Source organism: Brachyhypopomus gauderio, unplaced genomic scaffold (assembly GCF_052324685.1).
Source record: "Brachyhypopomus gauderio isolate BG-103 unplaced genomic scaffold, BGAUD_0.2 sc157, whole genome shotgun sequence".
NCBI lineage: Eukaryota > Metazoa > Chordata > Actinopteri > Gymnotiformes > Hypopomidae > Brachyhypopomus > Brachyhypopomus gauderio.
This window is the reverse complement of record NW_027506978.1, coordinates 18,451-41,200: the sequence shown is the minus strand read 5'-3', so window position 1 is coordinate 41,200 and position 22,750 is coordinate 18,451. Positions and strand designations below refer to the sequence as shown.

The following is a 22,750-nucleotide window of genomic DNA, read 5'->3' as shown; positions in this document are numbered from 1 at the left end:
CGGTGTCAAACAATTTGTGCTCCTTTACTCGTCGGATGCACCGTTCAACATGTACCCTGAGCCTGGCTACGGACTGTGTGTGTTTTACGTCATGTGCAGACATTCGTGTGCACCTTTTCAGGAAAACTGGCCTGTGGATCTTACATGGTACAAGATCGTCTACCAGGAAGCCCTTATCCACCATTATTGCCATGTCAGGGGTAAGTAGAGGAATAATTCCTGACTGTCTGAACATCTCCCTGTCACTAATAGACCCAGCATAGAGTCCAGACACAAAGGTTATGGCACCATGGGGTGCCATTCCAATTAAGGCCTTGAAGGTACAATGAGACTTATAATTGGAAAAGACTTCACTCTGTAACAGCAGGGATGATGGTGTTTGGCAGCAGAGCTCTGTACAATCCAGGATAACTTGTGTGTCCTGAAAATTCCCAAACTCCTCTGGCAGGTAGGCCTGTACTTTGTCTTTGGGCATCCAAATGCAGACAGACCCTAAAAGAAACTGTAGGTTTGGAGTTGGTGACCCGTATCATCTGATGTGTTGCAGGTTCAATCAGTTCCCAGAAGGCCATCAGGTGGTTGTAGGTTGCAAACCTGCAAAGACAGTAGATGGATTATTAAGATACACTGATCAAAAACTAATCAGTCATATCCAGTATTTTTGTTCAGAAGCTCACCTTTTTAGATCATTTTAACTCTATTGTGCACACATTCCAGGCGGCCATTTTTAAAATTCCTCAGATTCCCGACATAGTCCACTATAAAACTAGATATCTCAAGTTGTACATATAGGGAAATGATAATTCATGGCTCAAACTGAAGTAGACAGTTGGGGGAACATATTGATTCACTTCAATACCATATTCCTTGGTTTGTTTTATTTTAGAACCTCTATTACAGATGCTAATATGCCAGGAATGTCAGAAATGCACTTGACCTTGAGCATCACAAGCATGTATATTCACATAGCTCCATTCCATTCAGTCTATAAATTTGAAATATATTTCGCTATGGTCTTTTCTAATAACACAGAAAAAATGGAGCAAATCCATGCAAGCATTGCAAAGTTATTCCACTTTGTTCCAAGGAATGTCAAGTTCAACATTCCAATGTATGCCACAGCCAGTACACACCCTTGGCCAACCAAGCCAACATGCTAACAAATTCCATACACGAAACCGATGAGCTATTTCAAACAACAACGTTGCACATATTACAGAAAGACCAGAAAATTCCAATGAATAAATTCCATGTCCAATTATGAACGTTATATGATATGACATTTATGTCCAATATAGTCCGACAGGCTATGCAAGCTACCGTAGCCAACTCCGGTAGCATCCGACACGATACAGAGTACTCCAGCACTCAAAAGCTCCAATACTAAACATTAGATTATAGACAGTATTAGAATATATATTTTGTACAATATCGCTTATGAAAAATTATCAATTTTTACTCACGAGTACACCGAGTCGCGTCGTAGCGGGTGTACGGTCTCACTTCCGGGTTGGCGAAAATGCCGAAAATTGCTCATATATTCCATAAAAAGTTATCGGTTTATGTTCAAAAGTATCCACAATCAGAATAAAAACGAACAAAATAATCCACGACTGCTTCAGTTTCGCCGAATAGTGTGTTCTGGGGAGCTTGGCTTAGGTTAGCAAAGGTTAGCTTATGTTGCTATGCTAGCGGACCCACATTGGAAATGAAGCGCGACTTTCCGAGGGCTCAATAAAAAAATATAATTGAGCAATCGTGGCAAATGAGGGCTGGTTAGCTTCAGAAGGAAGTAAAGTATTGGTTAGAAGAGCTTCCAATCACTTGTAAGGCTCCAGCTTGTCTCTGTGGACTGATAAGTTGGTGCACTTGCAGTCAACACGAGCGAAGTGTGGCCAGGGTTGGCAGGTCGTACATAAATATTCCGGCCAAAGTCAGTGTAAAATGCGCCCGTCAGAAGCCAAAAGTAGCCCAAAGTGTTAGAGTGTTAAAATTGAGACTATTTAAGTATTATATCGCCATGGATTGTTATTGTTGACTTGTAAGTCCCGCGGTGAGCCAAGTGAAAAGTAGCCCAAAAACGAAAAACTTTGAAGGAGTTTCAAACAAGCCCAATTTGGAGTGAAAACGGCGAATCTGGCAACCGAGTTAAGACCGTATGTGCAGGATATAAAGCGCTGCAAATTCATATATGTTTCGAGGACGGTATGCCAAAAAGTATATTAACCTAAATATATTTTAGGAAACAGAGTAGTCCGATATTACATATATTCTAGTTCTACATTAACTGTTCAAACATTATTCCATTTTTCCCTGTGCAAAAATAAGATTTCGCTACCACAATGCATTACTATTTTGCATAAACCAATCAGCTTCAAGTCGGCATATGACGCCCGCTGACGATTCTAGGAAGTAAACAGGAAACTAACGAGCTAACTGAATATCTTTGGACTGGCTTGATCAAATTTGACAATTAAGGCATCTTTTTTTAGTTATATTGTGCTGCATCTAATAAAGTATGGTTAGCAAACGCTTCCTCGTATCCATGTTAACGTTAGTGATTGTATCAATAAATTTACCTTGACAGACCAGAAGCTATTACTTACTATTGAGATGTTTGTTTTAGCTAGCTAACTATGAAGCTGCTGTGTAAGTAGCATCTCATTAAATTTTTATTTTTATTCATCTTCCCCCCTGCACAGTGTCAATGAAAAACAAGGTGACAGGAGAGGTCCGCGTGAGGGCAGTTTGTCATAGGTCTATGAGGAAAAGTGAAAAGCCACATGACTTGAGAGTAGGATCAATGGTTACACACACACACAAGTGTTTGTGTATATATGTATGTATGTATGTATGTACAAACATGCACTAATCAGTCATAACAATTACTGTTTTTTCGCAAGATATTTAAATATGGCAGTCTGAACTAAAGAAGCAAAAGCAGCCTTAATCCTGTGGTCTTTGCTGAATAAGACTTCCAGGGACTTCACATACAGTTGTTCCTGTTCTGGCAAAACAAAATATCCTGTTCTCACTCAACAAAATATTGGGCGCAGTGGGGGGCGCAAAATTATTCTCATCTATTAATGGGGGGCACGGCAGAAAACGTTTGGGAACCACTCCTTTAATGTATAAGTGTATAGAAGTGTATAACCACTACATCAGATTACTGCCATAATATAAGCAAAGCTGATTAAATATTGAAGGTGTGGTCATCTCCAATCACACCCTTCACTAATCACATTGACTAAATCTATAGCATCAATAAAACATGGTATTTGGTGCCCAAGCTTTTGCATGTGCCTACATATTTTATCTCTCTACCTTCAGTGAATTAAAGTGGATGTGTACAGTCAACTAATTTGGGAAACTTTACCTGACTTATTTATTTTTGCTCAATTACTGCTGTTCAATAAAATGTTAACAGATATTTTAATATATTTTTTCTCCTTAGATGGTGTTAAAACACTCGAGCCCTGTCATTTTGGTGAGCACCCATTGCTCCTGTGTGGCAGGATGTGCCCTGTGCAATCATTGGGTTGCCCTTCTTTATCAGACTGCACACTATTCTCAGCTAGATATTCCTGCTGTACCCCCAGTCCAAAGCTGCACAGACACCGAGCAGCGAGTTACCTAGCATGTCAGTTTGTATGTCACATGTATGTTCATCCATATGTAGCCACCATTAAAACAGTGCTAAATGTGTCCCTACTTTTAGGGTGTGAAGCCGGGACCCGTTGGAGAAATGGAGGTTCGAAAACCAAGGAATTCAACTGCTGACTGTGTGAGGTTATATATATATATATATATATATATATATATATATATATATAAGTTATCTTTTAAACCTTATATTCAACATCTAATTAAAAAGCTTAGACTTTTGTTAGGTTTTTATTATAGAAATAAATCTTGTTTTTCTTTTATTGTAAAAAAGAAGTTAGTTGAAGCAACGTTCATGCCTGTATTAGATTATGGAGATATTTTGTATATGAATGCTCCTGTGCACTGTTTGAGCATACTGGACAGTGTGTATCATAGTGCTTTGCGATTTATAACAAACTGTCGACCTCTTACTCATCATTGTTTGTTATATACAAAAGTGAATTGGACTTCGTTGCAGGCACGACGTTTTGCACATTGGTATGTTTTTATTTACAAAGCACTAATTGGGAATTTGCCTAATTATTTATGTTGTCTTCTGAATAGAAGGCAAAGTCTGCTCAGTCTTCGTTCGAGTGAGTTTTTGCAACTTGCTGTTCCTAGAGCTCGAACAGAGCTAGGAAAGACTGCTTTTAGTTTTGCTGCTCCATACACATGGAACCGGTTACAGGCTGATATAAAAATCAAGGACCTTGTTTCTTTGAACAGATTTAAGACTCTGATAAAATCAGTCAGGTCCAGATCATGTGTGTGTGCGTGTTTTAATAAATTTTATGTGAGATTTTGAATGTATCTTGAATGTTGTAATTTGTGCTGCTGCTCGGTCTCTCTTGGCCAGGTCTCTCTTGTAAAAGAGATCTTGTATCTCAAGGGACTAACCTGGTTAAATAAAGGCAAATAAAAAAATAAAAAAATATTACCTTTGATCCATGTGATGTGTAATGAAGTTTAGATTATATTGTGGCAGTAATTTGATTAAATGGTTATACACGTTTTTGCTTTTAATATTTTTCAGAAGTTGACATTATAAAGCGTTGGATGGAGAAATGCGCAATGTTGCCATGCTAAGAGTGTGAGAGGTCTATAAGAAGTTTTAGTCCTGTAATTGCCCCTCTGGTTGCAACAATGGGCATGTGAACTGCAGTCCCATTAGTTGAATGTGCTTTTGGGCCTGTAGAGGCAGGGAGTGTGGTTTGATTCCATGATAAGCCAGCAGCAGTGAGAGAAATTGTGAACATCCCAGGTGCCCCCAGTGAAGCACCCCTTGCTATGGAAAACTATAGGCTGGGACGATGAGAATGTGCATATGTTTTGTGAGAAGAGGAAGAAGTGCATGTTAAGTCCCTGGAAGTGTGATTGAGCATGGGGCAGAGGATTGAAGCTGCAAGACAGGAGCAGAGTTGATGTGAAGAATGGCATGGTCTGAGAAAGATGAGAGTAAGATGTAGAGCAGGCATGTGAAAGATAGGGCCCCGCGGGCCGGACCCGGCCCGTTGGATTATTTAATACGGCCCGGCATAAATTTCTGAGTATGTCAAAAAATGAATCAAGTCTCTAGCTCATTTCTATCAAAAGTTGTGATTTTTAAAAAATGAATACAAATCAAAAGCTCTCTCTGGTCGCTAGAGGAAAGTAAATGACAGCATGCAGCACTGACACGAGTTAAAGCTTCAGTCAAAGGATGCAATTCCGCTATGAAGCGATTCTGCTATGAAGGATAAATTTGGGTCCGTGGAATTGAATACGTTTTATCAATATCTCGTGCCAGGTTACCCCAAATTAACAGCCATGGCTGCATAAGTTCTATCCATGTTTGGGACTACTTATCTTTGTGAACAGGTGTTCTCTGTAATGAACAATAATAAAACAAAGCAGCGCTCAAGGTTAACAAATAAACACTTGAATGACATTGTTAAATGTGCTGCTACTCAGGATTTGACACCTAATATCGATGCACTTGTGAAGGCAAAAAGATGCCAAGTTACAGGAGCCAGCAGCAGCAAGTAGACTGCAGGAATGCAGTGAGAGAGAGAGAAAAAAAGTGTGATGACACGAAATTTGTTTGCACTCATGAATACAGATCATTAAAAATAAGATTCATCTGGTTTCATATTAAAGATAATTAATATTGTGCAGTATGTTCTCAGCTTCAGTAGGCCCAGCCTAGTAGTTTGATCTGATGTAGTCTAATTTTATTACCCATGCACTGCTATAACTTTTATTTGTATTTCTTTTTTTATTTATTTCAAAGCAGTATGACTATTAAGGCGAAAATGTTTTTTTCATAGCTCCCACTTGAGTTTGTTAATGTGGTGAGTTGCTTCAGGTATAAAACTGCATTCACTCAACTGTTAAAATAAACCAGTTGTTAACACATTCACCGTCAAACATGAAAATCTTTTTTTTTTTCATTGTTTTAATGTGTTGTGCTTAGAAAAGATCCCTTTTCATCCATGATTATAAAATGTAGGCTGAATGATAAAGCATAGTACTGAAAAATAAAGCGAAATATTTGGAGTTGATTTGTAGTTACTGATCCGGCTCACCTAAGAACAGAAGGTCTGGATCCGGCCCCACAGCCAAACTGAGTTTGACATGCCTGATCTACACGTTTCCATGAGGCAAACCATGTTCGAGGACATACTTCTGCAGAGAATTTGGCAGAGAGAATCTACAGGGGAACTGTCCAGACCAAGGACATGAGGGGAGGAATTCATATGGAGCCAGTTGCAGTTCAAGAGTACTGCATTCTGAAAAATGTGAATTATTCACCATGTGGGTTTGTCATTCACCCTGATGCTCCATGGCTGGGTTGTTCCCCTGATGGAGTAATCTTCGATCCCTCTGAGAATCCACCATTTGGACTCTTAGAAGTCAAATGCCCCAACATTCAGAGTTATGTGGACTGCCCCTATCTGAAAATGTCAAGCGGTGCTTTGAAACTTCGGAGGCAACACAAGTACTGCTGGCAAGTTCAGGGACAGATCCTCTTGACTGGTTTAGAATGGTGTGATTTTGTTGTGTGTGCTCAGGAGGACACACTAGTTGAGCGAGTTTACAAAAATCAAGAAGTGATGCACACCATTAGAGAAAAAGCGGATCATTTTTTCTTTTACCATTACATACAAAAGTGTTTGCAGTAAAACATAAATACAATGATTACCTGTATAGTGTCAGATTAATTATCTGTTGTTCATTAAGAAGTGATTTGTTTGTTTTTTCTGTCAATGCATTAATTCCACTGTTTTTATGTCTTCCTTTAAGTGCAGACATAAAAAAAATATGAGAAGGATTTTTGATTCTCCAAGCCAAGGTTTATTACAGCAGGTTATTAAGACCAGTAATATTAAAGCATCAAAACATATTTACATATTTTCGATATTTAAATGCATACATTCTAAAATTTGCTCCATGTCTTTACAAGTGGTCCATTCTGATAGTTCACAAGCAGACAAGATACAGTAAATAGCTGATTTATGCTGCCTGAAATAGACATGGGGATGACGGTGTCAAACAATTTGTGCTCCTTTACTCGTCGGATGCACCGTTCAACATGTACCCTGAGCCTGGCTACGGACTGTGTGTGTTTTACGTCATGTGCAGACATTCGTGTGCACCTTTTCAGGAAAACTGGCCTGTGGATCTTACATGGTACAAGATCGTCTACCAGGAAGCCCTTGTCCACCATTATTGCCATGTCAGGGGTAAGTAGAGGAATAATTCCTGACTGTCTGAACATCTCCCTGTCACTAATAGACCCAGCATAGAGTCCAGACACAAAGGTTATGGCACCATGGGGTGCCATTCCAATTAAGGCCTTGAAGGTACAATGAGACTTATAATTGGAAAAGACTTCACTCTGTAACAGCAGGGATGATGGTGTTTGGCAGCAGAGCTCTGTACAATCCAGGATAACTTGTGTGTCCTGAAAATTCCCAAACTCCTCTGGCAGGTAGGCCTGTACTTTGTCTTTGGGCATCCAAATGCAGACAGACCCTAAAAGAAATGTAGGTTTGGAGTTGGTGACCCGTATCATCTGATGTGTTGCAGGTTCAATCAGTTCCCAGAAGGCCATCAGGTGGTTGTAGGTTGCAAACCTGCAAAGACAGTAGATGGATTATTAAGATACACTGATCAAAAACTAATCAGTCATATCCAGTATTTTTGTTCAGAAGCTCACCTTTTTAGATCATTTTAACTCTATTGTGCACACATTCCAGGCGGCCATTTTTAAAATTCCTCAGATTCCCGACATAGTCCACTATAAAACTAGATATCTCAAGTTGTACATATAGGGAAATGATAATTCATGGCTCAAACTGAAGTAGACAGTTGGGGGAACATATTGATTCACTTCAATACCATATTCCTTGGTTTGTTTTATTTTAGAACCTCTATTACAGATGCTAATATGCCAGGAATGTCAGAAATGCACTTGACCTTGAGCATCACAAGCATGTATATTCACATAGCTCCATTCCATTCAGTCTATAAATTTGAAATATATTTCGCTATGGTCTTTTCTAATAACACAGAAAAAATGGAGCAAATCCATGCAAGCATTGCAAAGTTATTCCACTTTGTTCCAAGGAATGTCAAGTTCAACATTCCAATGTATGCCACAGCCAGTACACACCCTTGGCCAACCAAGCCAACATGCTAACAAATTCCATACACGAAACCGATGAGCTATTTCAAACAACAACGTTGCACATATTACAGAAAGACCAGAAAATTCCAATGAATAAATTCCATGTCCAATTATGAACGTTATATGATATGACATTTATGTCCAATATAGTCCGACAGGCTATGCAAGCTACCGTAGCCAACTCCGGTAGCATCCGACATGATACAGAGTACTCCAGCACTCAAAAGCTCCAATACTAAACATTAGATTATAGACAGTATTAGAATATATATTTTGTACAATATCGCTTATGAAAAATTATCAATTTTTACTCACGAGTACACCGAGTCGCGTCGTAGCGGGTGTACGGTCTCACTTCCGGGTTGGCGAAAATGCCGAAAATTGCTCATATATTCCATAAAAAGTTATCGGTTTATGTTCAAAAGTATCCACAATCAGAATAAAAACGAACAAAATAATCCACGACTGCTTCAGTTTCGCCGAATAGTGTGTTCTGGGGAGCTTGGCTTAGGTTAGCAAAGGTTAGCTTATGTTGCTATGCTAGCGGACCCACATTGGAAATGAAGCGCGACTTTCCGAGGGCTCAATAAAAAAATATAATTGAGCAATCGTGGCAAATGAGGGCTGGTTAGCTTCAGAAGGAAGTAAAGTATTGGTTAGAAGAGCTTCCAATCACTTGTAAGGCTCCAGCTTGTCTCTGTGGACTGATAAGTTGGTGCACTTGCAGTCAACACGAGCGAAGTGTGGCCAGGGTTGGCAGGTCGTACATAAATATTCCGGCCAAAGTCAGTGTAAAATGCGCCCGTCAGAAGCCAAAAGTAGCCCAAAGTGTTAGAGTGTTAAAATTGAGACTATTTAAGTATTATATCGCCATGGATTGTTATTGTTGACTTGTAAGTCCCGCGGTGAGCCAAGTGAAAAGTAGCCCAAAAACGAAAAACTTTGAAGGAGTTTCAAACAAGCCCAATTTGGAGTGAAAACGGCGAATCTGGCAACCGGGTTTAGACCGTATGTGCACGATATAAAGCGCTGCAAATTCATATATGTTTCGAGGACGGTATGCCAAAAAGTATATTAACCTAAATATATTTTAGGAAACAGAGTAGTCCGATATTACATATATTCTAGTTCTACATTAACTGTTCAAACATTATTCCATTTTTCCCTGTGCAAAAATAAGATTTCGCTACCACAATGCATTACTATTTTGCATAAACCAATCAGCTTCAAGTCGGCATATGACGCCCGCTGACGATTCTAGGAAGTAAACAGGAAACTAACGAGCTAACTGAATATCTTTGGACTGGCTTGATCAAATTTGACAATTAAGGCATCTTTTTTTAGTTATATTGTGCTGCATCTAATAAAGTATGGTTAGCAAACGCTTCCTCGTATCCATGTTAACGTTAGTGATTGTATCAATAAATTTACCTTGACAGACCAGAAGCTATTACTTACTATTGAGATGTTTGTTTTAGCTAGCTAACTATGAAGCTGCTGTGTAAGTAGCATATCATTCAATTTTTATTTTTATTCATCTTCCCCCCTGCACAGTGTCAATGAAAAACAAGGTGACAGGAGAGGTCCGCGTGAGGGCAGTTTGTCATAGGTCTATGAGGAAAAGTGAAAAGCCACATGACTTGAGAGTAGGATCAATGGTTACACACACACACAAGTGTTTGTGTATATATGTATGCATGTATGTATGTACAAACATGCACTAATCAGTCATAACAATTACTGTTTTTTCGCAAGATATTTAAATATGGCAGTCTGAACTAAAGAAGCAAAAGCAGCCTTAATCCTGTGGTCTTTGCTGAATAAGACTTCCAGGGACTTCACATACAGTTGTTCCTGTTCTGGCAAAACAAAATATCCTGTTCTCACTCAACAAAATATTGGGCGCAGTGGGGGGCGCAAAATTATTCTCATCTATTAATGGGGGGCACGGCAGAAAACGTTTGGGAACCACTCCTTTAATGTATAAGTGTATAGAAGTGTATAACCACTACATCAGATTACTGCCATAATATAAGCAAAGCTGATTAAATATTGAAGGTGTGGTCATCTCCAATCACACCCTTCACTAATCACATTGACTAAATCTATAGCATCAATAAAACATGGTATTTGGTGCCCAAGCTTTTGCATGTGCCTACATATTTTATCTCTCTACCTTCAGTGAATTAAAGTGGATGTGTACAGTCAACTAATTTGGGAAACTTTACCTGACTTATTTATTTTTGCTCAATTACTGCTGTTCAATAAAATGTTAACAGATATTTTAATATATTTTTTCTCCTTAGATGGTGTTAAAACACTCGAGCCCTGTCATTTTGGTGAGCACCCATTGCTCCTGTGTGGCAGGATGTGCCCTGTGCAATCATTTGGTTGCCCTTCTTTATCAGACTGCACACTATTCTCAGCTAGATATTCCTGCTGTACCCCCAGTCCAAAGCTGCACAGACACCGAGCAGCGAGTTACCTAGCATGTCAGTTTGTATGTCACATGTATGTTCATCCATATGTAGCCACCATTAAAACAGTGCTAAATGTGTCCCTACTTTTAGGGTGTGAAGCCGGGACCCGTTGGAGAAATGGAGGTTCGAAAACCAAGGAATTCAACTGCTGACTGTGTGAGGTTATATATATATATATATATATATATATATATATATATATTAGTGGTGGGACTTTAACGCGTTAATTTCGATTAATTAATTACAGGAAAATTAACGCACTAAAAAAATTAACGCATTTTAACGCATTTAACGGACGAGACACTTTTGCACCGTGGAATGTTTCTCAGTGCGCGAGTTCCGGGCATACAGATTATGGACACACAATAAGATGATCATGATGGAGATGACTGAAGAGGCTACGCTGGTGGATGGGAAATTTAAATATAGGAAACTTTCAGATGGAAGTACAAACAAAAATAGTGTTATTTACACTTTATGTAGGAAGGAGTTCGCTTATCACAGGAGCACTTCCACCCTTCGTTACCACCTCAACGCAAAACATGTTGCGGCTAAAGCTGGCCGTACACTGCGATATTTTAAATCGTGTACTCAGCTCCAGCTCAAACTGTACGACTAAATCGCAGGGAGAGTCGGCTCGTGGAGCTGCTTCAACAGTGCGATACTCTCACGAGGAGCGATTTGAATTTCAAACATGTTTGATGTTCTTGCGACGCTGCGATTTCTGATCGGGAGTTGTGAATCGTTCCTCGTTTACCTGTGTAAACTATACGATGCACGACACGCGATTGAGCCGAAACGAGTGAAAAATCAGCTGAAAATGGGCCAAAAATCGCACAGTGTACGCCCAGCTTAACGCGCAGGTCAGTAATGATAACTTAGCTGCTAAATGTATTCCTAGTACGATAGGGTGACCAAACGTCCGTAATTCACATCCTGTGAGGAAACGTCCTGGTTTTTAAATGACCTTCATTTGACCATTAAGACTGGATTAAACTTTCGCGAATGGCCGTAGCGCGCGACTCCGCACGCGTTTATACATGATGCGTCACATTATTTGTGTTGTCCGCTCTCTGTGGTCGAAGATAAATGCTTACAAGAAGCGCTGCGAATTGCGTCAACTGATGCAAGTTACGAACTACCGTCCAGGGGTGAGTTTCCCAAAACGTTCTTAGCGCCAAGTACTTCTTAACCTCGTACGTAAGAACGAGGTGACAAAGTACTTGGCACTAAGAACGTTTTGGGAAACTCACCCCAGAAAGACAATGTCGAAGAAAATCCAGCAGCTGTATGATGAGGAAAGAATTAAAACAGGTTATTGTGAAGAGTGCCACAAATGTGGCTCTGACTGGGGATCACTGGACCTCTGTTAGCAACAAGAATGATCTTGGTGTGACAGCTCATATTATAGATGATGAAGATCCAGTCATTTGCTTTGAGCATGCAGAAGACCACTTCTAGGCACTATGAAGATGCCTATGGCAGAGGCCTGGGAAATTAAAGAAAGTCTACCATCTAAAATGGTATTAAAAAACATCTTCTGATTTACTTCAATTCTTCCAATATCCTGAGCAAAACTCCCTAAATTAAACATTTTTGGTCAGAATTTCCAATGTTCTGAACTGTTTTCTGCACACTACACATATATTGGTCTTCGTAGTAGACTGGTGGAAAAATAAACAAGATGTTGAAGTTTATGATTATGTTCATTGATTCATTCATCATTCAAACTTAAATTAATATTTCTCATGTTAAATACTGAAATGCGATTAAAATGCGATTAATTTCGATTAATTAATTACAAAGCTTCCGATTAATTCGATTAATTTTTTTAATCGCGTCCCACCCCTAATATATATATATATATATATATATATATAAGTTATCTTTTAAACCTTATATTCAACATCTAATTAAAAAGCTTAGACTTTTGTTAGGTTTTTATTATAGAAATAAATCTTGTTTTTCTTTTATTGTAAAAAAGAAGTTAGTTGAAGCAACGTTCATGCCTGTATTAGATTATGGAGATATTTTGTATATGAATGCTCCTGTGCACTGTTTGAGCATACTGGACAGTGTGTATCATAGTGCTTTGCGATTTATAACAAACTGTCGACCTCTTACTCATCATTGTTTGTTATATACAAAAGTGAATTGGACTTCGTTGCAGGCACGACGTTTTGCACATTGTTATGTTTTTATTTACAAAGCACTAATTGGGAATTTGCCTAATTATTTATGTTGTCTTCTGAATAGAAGGCAAAGTCTGCTCAGTCTTCGTTCGAGTGAGTTTTTGCAACTTGCTGTTCCTAGAGCTCGAACAGAGCTAGGAAAGACTGCTTTTAGTTTTGCTGCTCCATACACATGGAACCGGTTACAGGCTGATATAAAAATCAAGGACCTTGTTTCTTTGAACAGATTTAAGACTCTGATAAAATCAGTCAGGTCCAGATCATCTGTGTGTGCGTGTTTTAATAAATTTTATGTGAGATTTTGAATGTATCTTGAATGTTGTAATTTGTGCTGCTGCTCGGTCTCTCTTGGCCAGGTCTCTCTTGTAAAAGAGATCTTGTATCTCAAGGGACTAACCTGGTTAAATAAAGGCAAATAAAAAAATAAAAAAATATTACCTTTGATCCATGTGATGTGTAATGAAGTTTAGATTATATTGTGGCAGTAATTTGATTAAATGGTTATGCACGTTTTTGCTTTTAATATTTTTCAGAAGTTGACATTATAAAGCGTTGGATGGAGAAATGCCCAATGTTGCCATGCTAAGAGTGTGAGAGGTCTATAAGAAGTTTTAGTCCTGTAATTGCCCCTCTGGTTGCAACAATGGGCATGTGAACTGCAGTCCCATTAGTTGAATGTGCTTTTGGGCCTGTAGAGGCAGGGAGTGTGGTTTGATTCCATGATAAGCCAGCAGCAGTGAGAGAAATTGTGAACATCCCAGGTGCCCCCAGTGAAGCACCCCTTGCTATGGAAAACTATAGGCTGGGACGATGAGAATGTGCGTATGTTTTGTGAGAAGAGGAAGAAGTGCATGTTAAGTCCCTGGAAGTGTGATTGAGCATGGGGCAGAGGATTGAAGCTGCAAGACAGGAGCAGAGTTGATGTGAAGAATGGCATGGTCTGAGAAAGATGAGAGTAAGATGTAGAGCAGGCATGTGAAAGATAGGGCCCCGCGGGCCGGACCCGGCCCGTTGGATTATTTAATACGGCCCGGCATAAATTTCTGAGTATGTCAAAAAATGAATCAAGTCTCTAGCTCATTTCTATCAAAAGTTGTGATTTTTAAAAAATGAATACAAATCAAAAGCTCTCTCTGGTCGCTAGAGGAAAGTAAATGACAGCATGCAGCACTGACACGAGTTAAAGCTTCAGTCAAAGGATGCAATTCCGCTATGAAGCGATTCTGCTATGAAGGATAAATTTGGGTCTGTGGAATTGAATACGTTTTATCAATATCTCGTGCCAGGTTACCCCAAATTAACAGCCATGGCTGCATAAGTTCTATCCATGTTTGGGACTACTTATCTTTGTGAACAGGTGTTCTCTGTAATGAACAATAATAAAACAAAGCAGCGCTCAAGGTTAACAAATAAACACTTGAATGACATTGTTAAATGTGCTGCTACTCAGGATTTGACACCTAATATCGATGCACTTGTGAAGGCAAAAAGATGCCAAGTTACAGGAGCCAGCAGCAGCAAGTAGACTGCAGGAATGCAGTGAGAGAGAGAGAAAAAAAGTGTGATGACACGAAATTTGTTTGCACTCATGAATACAGATCATTAAAAATAAGATTCATCTGGTTTCATATTAAAGATAATTAATATTGTGCAGTATGTTCTCAGCTTCAGTAGGCCCAGCCTAGTAGTTTGATCTGATGTAGTCTAATTTTATTACCCATGCACTGCTATAACTTTTATTTGTATTTCTTTTTTTATTTATTTCAAAGCAGTATGACTATTAAGGCGAAAATGTTTTTTTCATAGCTCCCACTTGAGTTTGTTAATGTGGTGAGTTGCTTCAGGTATAAAACTGCATTCACTCAACTGTTAAAATAAACCAGTTGTTAACACATTCACCGTCAAACATGAAAATCTTTTTTTTTTTCATTGTTTTAATGTGTTGTGCTTAGAAAAGATCCCTTTTCATCCATGATTATAAAATGTAGGCTGAATGATAAAGCATAGTACTGAAAAATAAAGCGAAATATTTGGAGTTGATTTGTAGTTACTGATCCGGCTCACCTAAGAACAGAAGGTCTGGATCCGGCCCCACAGCCAAACTGAGTTTGACATGCCTGATCTACACGTTTCCATGAGGCAAACCATGTTCGAGGACATACTTCTGCAGAGAATTTGGCAGAGAGAATCTACAGGGGAACTGTCCAGACCAAGGACATGAGGGGAGGAATTCATATGGAGCCAGTTGCAGTTCAAGAGTACTGCATTCTGAAAAATGTGAATTATTCACCATGTGGGTTTGTCATTCACCCTGATGCTCCATGGCTGGGTTGTTCCCCTGATGGAGTAATCTTCGATCCCTCTGAGAATCCACCATTTGGACTCTTAGAAGTCAAATGCCCCAACATTCAGAGTTATGTGGACTGCCCCTATCTGAAAATGTCAAGCGGTGCTTTGAAACTTCGGAGGCAACACAAGTACTGCTGGCAAGTTCAGGGACAGATCCTCTTGACTGGTTTAGAATGGTGTGATTTTGTTGTGTGTGCTCAGGAGGACACACTAGTTGAGCGAGTTTACAAAAATCAAGAAGTGATGCACACCATTAGAGAAAAAGCGGATCATTTTTTCTTTTACCATTACATACAAAAGTGTTTGCAGTAAAACATAAATACAATGATTACCTGTATAGTGTCAGATTAATTATCTGTTGTTCATTAAGAAGTGATTTGTTTGTTTTTTCTGTCAATGCATTAATTCCACTGTTTTTATGTCTTCCTTTAAGTGCAGACATAAAAAAAATATGAGAAGGATTTTTGATTCTCCAAGCCAAGGTTTATTACAGCAGGTTATTAAGACCAGTAATATTAAAGCATCAAAACATATTTACATATTTTCGATATTTAAATGCATACATTCTAAAATTTGCTCCATGTCTTTACAAGTGGTCCATTCTGATAGTTCACAAGCAGACAAGATACAGTAAATAGCTGATTTATGCTGCCTGAAATAGACATGGGGATGACGGTGTCAAACAATTTGTGCTCCTTTACTCGTCGGATGCACCGTTCAACATGTACCCTGAGCCTGGCTACGGACTGTGTGTGTTTTACGTCATGTGCAGACATTCGTGTGCACCTTTTCAGGAAAACTGGCCTGTGGATCTTACATGGTACAAGATCGTCTACCAGGAAGCCCTTATCCACCATTATTGCCATGTCAGGGGTAAGTAGAGGAATAATTCCTGACTGTCTGAACATCTCCCTGTCACTAATAGACCCAGCATAGAGTCCAGACACAAAGGTTATGGCACCATGGGGTGCCATTCCAATTAAGGCCTTGAAGGTACAATGAGACTTATAATTGGAAAAGACTTCACTCTGTAACAGCAGGGATGATGGTGTTTGGCAGCAGAGCTCTGTACAATCCAGGATAACTTGTGTGTCCTGAAAATTCCCAAACTCCTCTGGCAGGTAGGCCTGTACTTTGTCTTTGGGCATCCAAATGCAGACAGACCCTAAAAGAAACTGTAGGTTTGGAGTTGGTGACCCGTATCATCTGATGTGTTGCAGGTTCAATCAGTTCCCAGAAGGCCATCAGGTGGTTGTAGGTTGCAAACCTGCAAAGACAGTAGATGGATTATTAAGATACACTGATCAAAAACTAATCAGTCATATCCAGTATTTTTGTTCAGAAGCTCACCTTTTTAGATCATTTTAACTCTATTGTGCACACATTCCAGGCGGCCATTTTTAAAATTCCTCAGATTCCCGACATAGTCCACTATAAAACTAGATATCTCAAGTTGTACATATAGGGAAATGATAATTCATGGCTCAAACTGAAGTAGACAGTTGGGGGAACATATTGATTCACTTCAATACCATATTCCTTGGTTTGTTTTATTTTAGAACCTCTATTACAGATGCTAATATGCCAGGAATGTCAGAAATGCACTTGACCTTGAGCATCACAAGCATGTATATTCACATAGCTCCATTCCATTCAGTCTATAAATTTGAAATATATTTCGCTATGGTCTTTTCTAATAACACAGAAAAAATGGAGCAAATCCATGCAAGCATTGCAAAGTTATTCCACTTTGTTCCAAGGAATGTCAAGTTCAACATTCCAATGTATGCCACAGCCAGTACACACCCTTGGCCAACCAAGCCAACATGCTAACAAATTCCATACACGAAACCGATGAGCTATTTCAAACAACAACGTTGCACATATTACAGAAAGACCAGAAAATTCCAATGAATAAATTCCATGTCCAATTATGAACGTTATATGATATGACATTTATGTCCAATATAGTCCGACAGGCTATGCAAGCTACCGTAGCCAACTCCGGTAGCATCCGACACGATACAGAGTACTCCAGCACTCAAAAGCTCCAATACTAAACATTAGATTATAGACAGTATTAAAATATATATTTTGTACAATATCGCTTATGAAAAATTATCAATTTTTACTCACGAGTACACCGAGTCGCGTCGTAGCGGGTGTACGGTCTCACTTCCGGGTTGGCGAAAATGCCGAAAATTGCTCATATATTCCATAAAAAGTTATCGGTTTATGTTCAAAAGTATCCACAATCAGAATAAAAACGAACAAAATAATCCACGACTGCTTCAGTTTCGCCGAATAGTGTGTTCTGGGGAGCTTGGCTTAGGTTAGCAAAGGTTAGCTTATGTTGCTATGCTAGCGGACCCACATTGGAAATGAAGCGCGACTTTCCGAGGGCTCAATAAAAAAATATAATTGAGCAATCGTGGCAAATGAGGGCTGGTTAGCTTCAGAAGGAAGTAAAGTATTGGTTAGAAGAGCTTCCAATCACTTGTAAGGCTCCAGCTTGTCTCTGTGGACTGATAAGTTGGTGCACTTGCAGTCAACACGAGCGAAGTGTGGCCAGGGTTGGCAGGTCCTACATAAATATTCCGTCCAAAGTCAGTGTAAAATGCGCCCGTCAGAAGCCAAAAGTAGCCCAAAGTGTTAGAGTGTTAAAATTGAGACTATTTAAGTATTATATCGCCATGGATTGTTATTGTTGACTTGTAAGTCCCGCGGTGAGCCAAGTGAAAAGTAGCCCAAAAACGAAAAACTTTGAAGGAGTTTCAAACAAGCCCAATTTGGAGTGAAAACGGCGAATCTGGCAACCGGGTTTAGACCGTATGTGCAGGATATAAAGCGCTGCAAATTCATATATGTTTCGAGGACGGTATGCCAAAAAGTATATTAACCTAAATATATTTTAGGAAACAGAGTAGTCCGATATTACATATATTCTAGTTCTACATTAACTGTTCAAACATTATTCCATTTTTCCCTGTGCAAAAATAAGATTTCGCTACCACAATGCATTACTATTTTGCATAAACCAATCAGCTTCAAGTCGGCATATGACGCCCGCTGACGATTCTAGGAAGTAAACAGGAAACTAACGAGCTAACTGAATATCTTTGGACTGGCTTGATCAAATTTGACAATTAAGGCATCTTTTTTTAGTTATATTGTGCTGCATCTAATAAAGTATGGTTAGCAAACGCTTCCTCGTATCCATGTTAACGTTAGTGATTGTATCAATAAATTTACCTTGACAGACCAGAAGCTATTACTTACTATTGAGATGTTTGTTTTAGCTAGCTAACTATGAAGCTGCTGTGTAAGTAGCATATCATTCAATTTTTATTTTTATTCATCTTCCCCCCTGCACAGTGTCAATGAAAAACAAGGTGACAGGAGAGGTCCGCGTGAGGGCAGTTTGTCATAGGTCTATGAGGAAAAGTGAAAAGCCACATGACTTGAGAGTAGGATCAATGGTTACACACACACACAAGTGTTTGTGTATATATGTATGTATGTATGTATGTACAAACATGCACTAATCAGTCATAACAATTACTGTTTTTTCGCAAGATATTTAAATATGGCAGTCTGAACTAAAGAAGCAAAAGCAGCCTTAATCCTGTGGTCTTTGCTGAATAAGACTTCCAGGGACTTCACATACAGTTGTTCCTGTTCTGGCAAAACAAAATATCCTGTTCTCACTCAACAAAATATTGGGCGCAGTGGGGGGCGCAAAATTATTCTCATCTATTAATGGGGGGCACGGCAGAAAACGTTTGGGAACCACTCCTTTAACACTGGGAAGGCCAACGCTACGAAAAAAGTCGCAAGGAAAATCAGCCGCCGAGTAGCCCACTTCCCCGCTGTGAAGAGATTAGTGCCCTTTGTCTTGCTAAAGATATGTGCGTGTTTGAAGCGCCGACCCCCGCTCTCCTTTGCAAGGAAATTCAGCCCGGCCAGGGCATCTGTATATCACAGCTCCAAGAAGCAATTCAAAAGTTACAATCTATCTTTCTTTATAGCGCGAAGATAATTATTCATATGCTGAATAGGAATGAATCCTTTGGTTTGAATCGCGCTAAACATTCTAAGTGAAATAAATCCTCGCGTTGTTTTTGTATTAGGCGTACGTGCTGTGCAATTTTCTCAAGGCAAACCAGACACAGACTAGCCAGTTTTATATGTTTCATTCGCATTTTATGCTTACTTCATCGCACTAAAGAATAAACTACAATAATGTGCTCGTTGTAGGCATACGTGTTGTGCGATTTTCACAAGGCAAACCAGACAATGACTAGCCCATTTTATGAGTGTCAAGCGCCGACCACCGCTCTCCTTTCCAAGGAAATTCAGCCTGGGCAGTTCATCTGTATATCACAGCTTCAAGAAGCAATTCAAACGTTACAATCTATATTTCTTTATAGCGCGAAGATAATTATTCATATGCTGAATAGGAATGAATCCTTTGGTTTGAATCGCGCTAAACATTCTAAGTGAAATAAATCCTCGCGTTGTTTTTGTATTAGGCATACGTGCTGTGCAATTTTCTCAAAGCACACCAGACACAGACTAGCCAGTTTTATATGTTTCATTCGCATTTTATGCTTACTTCATCGCACTAAAGAATAAACTACAATAATGTGCTCGTTGTAGGCATACGTGTTGTGCGATTTTCACAAGGCAAACCAGACAATGACTAGCCCATTTTATGAGTGTCAAGCGCCGACCACCGCTCTCCTTTCCAAGGAAATTCAGCCTGGGCAGTTCATCTGTATATCACAGCTTCAAGAAGCAATTCAAACGTTACAATCTATGATACAATACAATATATGACATAAAAATTCAATAATGTGACATTATTTATCATCATATACGCATACCTTCATGCTGTTGTAGTCCGTGATTGTGTTTGGTTTCTTTTTGCGGCCTTCGGAGATCGTGACTTGTTTGTGCATTGTGCTGAGAATGCAGACTGCCTTGTTTTTTTTTGGAGCATACGCTGTCAGTATGGCACTTCCTGATGTGTACACATGTGTGGAGAATTCCTCACGTCCCTTGGTGTTTTTTGCTGGAGGAGGAATTTCTCTTCTGATCTTGTTGATTGTCCCAAGCAGAGCTGTGTTGCATGCAAGCAGTCTGTTGGCCAGAGACAGGGATGTGAAGTAGTTGTCAGTGGTGACGGTTCTGCCCTTGTCCAGATATGGTTCCATGAGTTTCATGACGACATTCTCTGACAGTCTTTCTCCCTTGGGACGACTGGGGTCCTTTCCCAAATATGGAAGAGCATTGCACATATACTTGGTCTTCAAATCAGCAGCAATCCAAAACTTTATGCCAAACTTGTCAGGTTTTGTAGCGATGTATTGCAGGAAAGGACAGCGGACCTTGGTTGGAAAGAGCTGCTCATCAACGGTGATGTGTTGTCCTGGCGTGTAACACAGAGTGCAGTTACGTACAAAACATTGCCAGATGTCCGAGATTGCAGCAAATCTGTCGCTCTTTACACGTTCCGCACGGGTGTCCTTGTCATCGAAGCGCAAGTACCGCATGATTTCTTTGTAGCGGTCACGCGACATCGTGTCCTTGATTGCAGGCACAGCGTATTTCTTAGACCAACAATCGGCCACCGCTCCAACCGGGCAGAGTATTGCCCGCAGAAAAAGCACTGCGATGAAAGCCATCAACTCGCTGACAGACAGGTTCCAGCTCTGATCCGCTCTGTGGGCTTCATGGACCGTGCAGTGTGTGATTGTCCTCAGCATCTCTATGTCGATCAAACACAGAAAGCTCTGCAACCTGCTTGTGATTCTGCGCTGTAGAAGTAAAATAAAAATCATATCACTTGTATGTAAAAAAATAGGAAATATAAAATAATTGTTTTTTTCATCTTTACATCTACAAAAGAGGAAATATAGTTGGCCATCCGTGATAACATTACTTATATGTAAAAAAAAGAAGAGGAAATATAATATAAATATATTTATAAAATATAACAAAGAGGAAATATAGCTGGCCAAATTCAGTTCAATGCTTTTTCCTATGTACATCCGTGATAACATTACTTATATGTAAAAAAAAAGAGGAAATATAATATAAATATATTTATAAAATATAACAAAGAGGAAATATAGCTGGCCAAATTCAATTCAATGTTTTTTCCTATGCACTACACTACAACATGCACTACAGTTTCATCTATACAAAAGAGGAAATATAGCTGGCAAAATTCACCTCTGTACTTTTCTTGTATACATCTACGAAAAGAGTTTTTTACATTACCTTGGCATGCTCTGTAGGTCCTGCGGTCTCACTGAACGTAAAAGTGGTGCTGCCGTGTCCAAGACTTCTTACAACATCAGTCTTTTCCCAAGCGGTTCCATCTTTTGCGTTTATGTTCGTTGCAGGCTTACTGACATCCTTAGCAACAGAACGCTTCTTTCGTGGAGGGCTACGGTTTTCTTCATCCGATTGTCCACTCGTATCTGCGCCAGTTGAAAGTGCCAGATCGGAGTCTTCAGCACTAAAACAAAGTTCCTCTCCTCCGTCGGAATCATAGTCATCCATTGCGTTCAGAAGAGCCAAAGCTTGCAAAGGAGTGTAAATCCTCTTGTGTGCCATCGTAGTGTCCGTGTCTTCCTCGCAGAACAAGAAAAATATATGAAATGACTCACCTGTGTTTGTGTGTCCGTTTTTATCCCAGCTTGGAGAAGACCACACCCCACCCATCTTCAACAAGTGTAAATTGTGAACCTTCACGGCGGCTGATGCAAAGGCGCTAATGACATGCGTATCGATACCCGCTAATCACTAACCGATACTTGCGCATTTCCATTTCTTTATATCTGATGGATGAATAGATGTATAGATGAATGGATAATCAGTCAGTCTCTGAGTTAAAATTTAATTTAATTGTTCTGTAATTATCTGGAATTAGGTGGAAAAACAAAATTGATATGGCTAGAATTTTTATATAAGTAGTGCTGTTTCATAAAAGCAGAACAACATAAATAACATATAGGCTACAATGCCTATATTTGACTTTCTCTAAATATCTATATACAGATAGAATATATATAATTTTTATGATATTTCAGAGATTATTTTGTGGCATTTCCTGTCTATGTAGCAGTGCAAATTATATATATTCTCTACCTGTAAATTAGTGCTGTTTCGTAACGGACGAATTGCAGAAATAACATGCATACAATGTTTGATTCTGTCTAAATATCTAGATACGGATAGAATATATATAATTTGTACTGATTGATTTCGATTTTTACTTAATTTTAGATAATACTTGGATAGTATAAAACAAATAACTTCTAGCACATACGCCTACTACAAGTACAACGTTTATTCTTTAGCGCGAAGATTTATTTCAGTTAGAATGTTCAGCGCGGGGTCGGCGC

The 22,750-nt window shown here is 39.3% G+C and overlaps 1 protein-coding gene across 1 annotated transcript in view; it reads right to left on the bottom strand.

Annotated features, from left to right (window-relative positions):
* LOC143500564 (uncharacterized) overlaps positions 1-22,328 on the bottom strand; it is a 198,990-nt gene extending 176,662 nt beyond the window's left edge. The window contains exons 1-2 of the mRNA XM_076994712.1: positions 21,621-22,328; positions 20,222-21,154 (exon numbers count right to left, since the gene is read on the bottom strand). Coding sequence (XP_076850827.1) covers positions 20,222-21,154; positions 21,621-22,067 — 1,380 coding nt within the window. The 5' untranslated portion in view covers positions 22,068-22,328. The remainder of the gene's footprint in view (positions 1-20,221; positions 21,155-21,620) is intronic.
* Between the last annotated feature and the right edge of the window lie 422 nt (positions 22,329-22,750).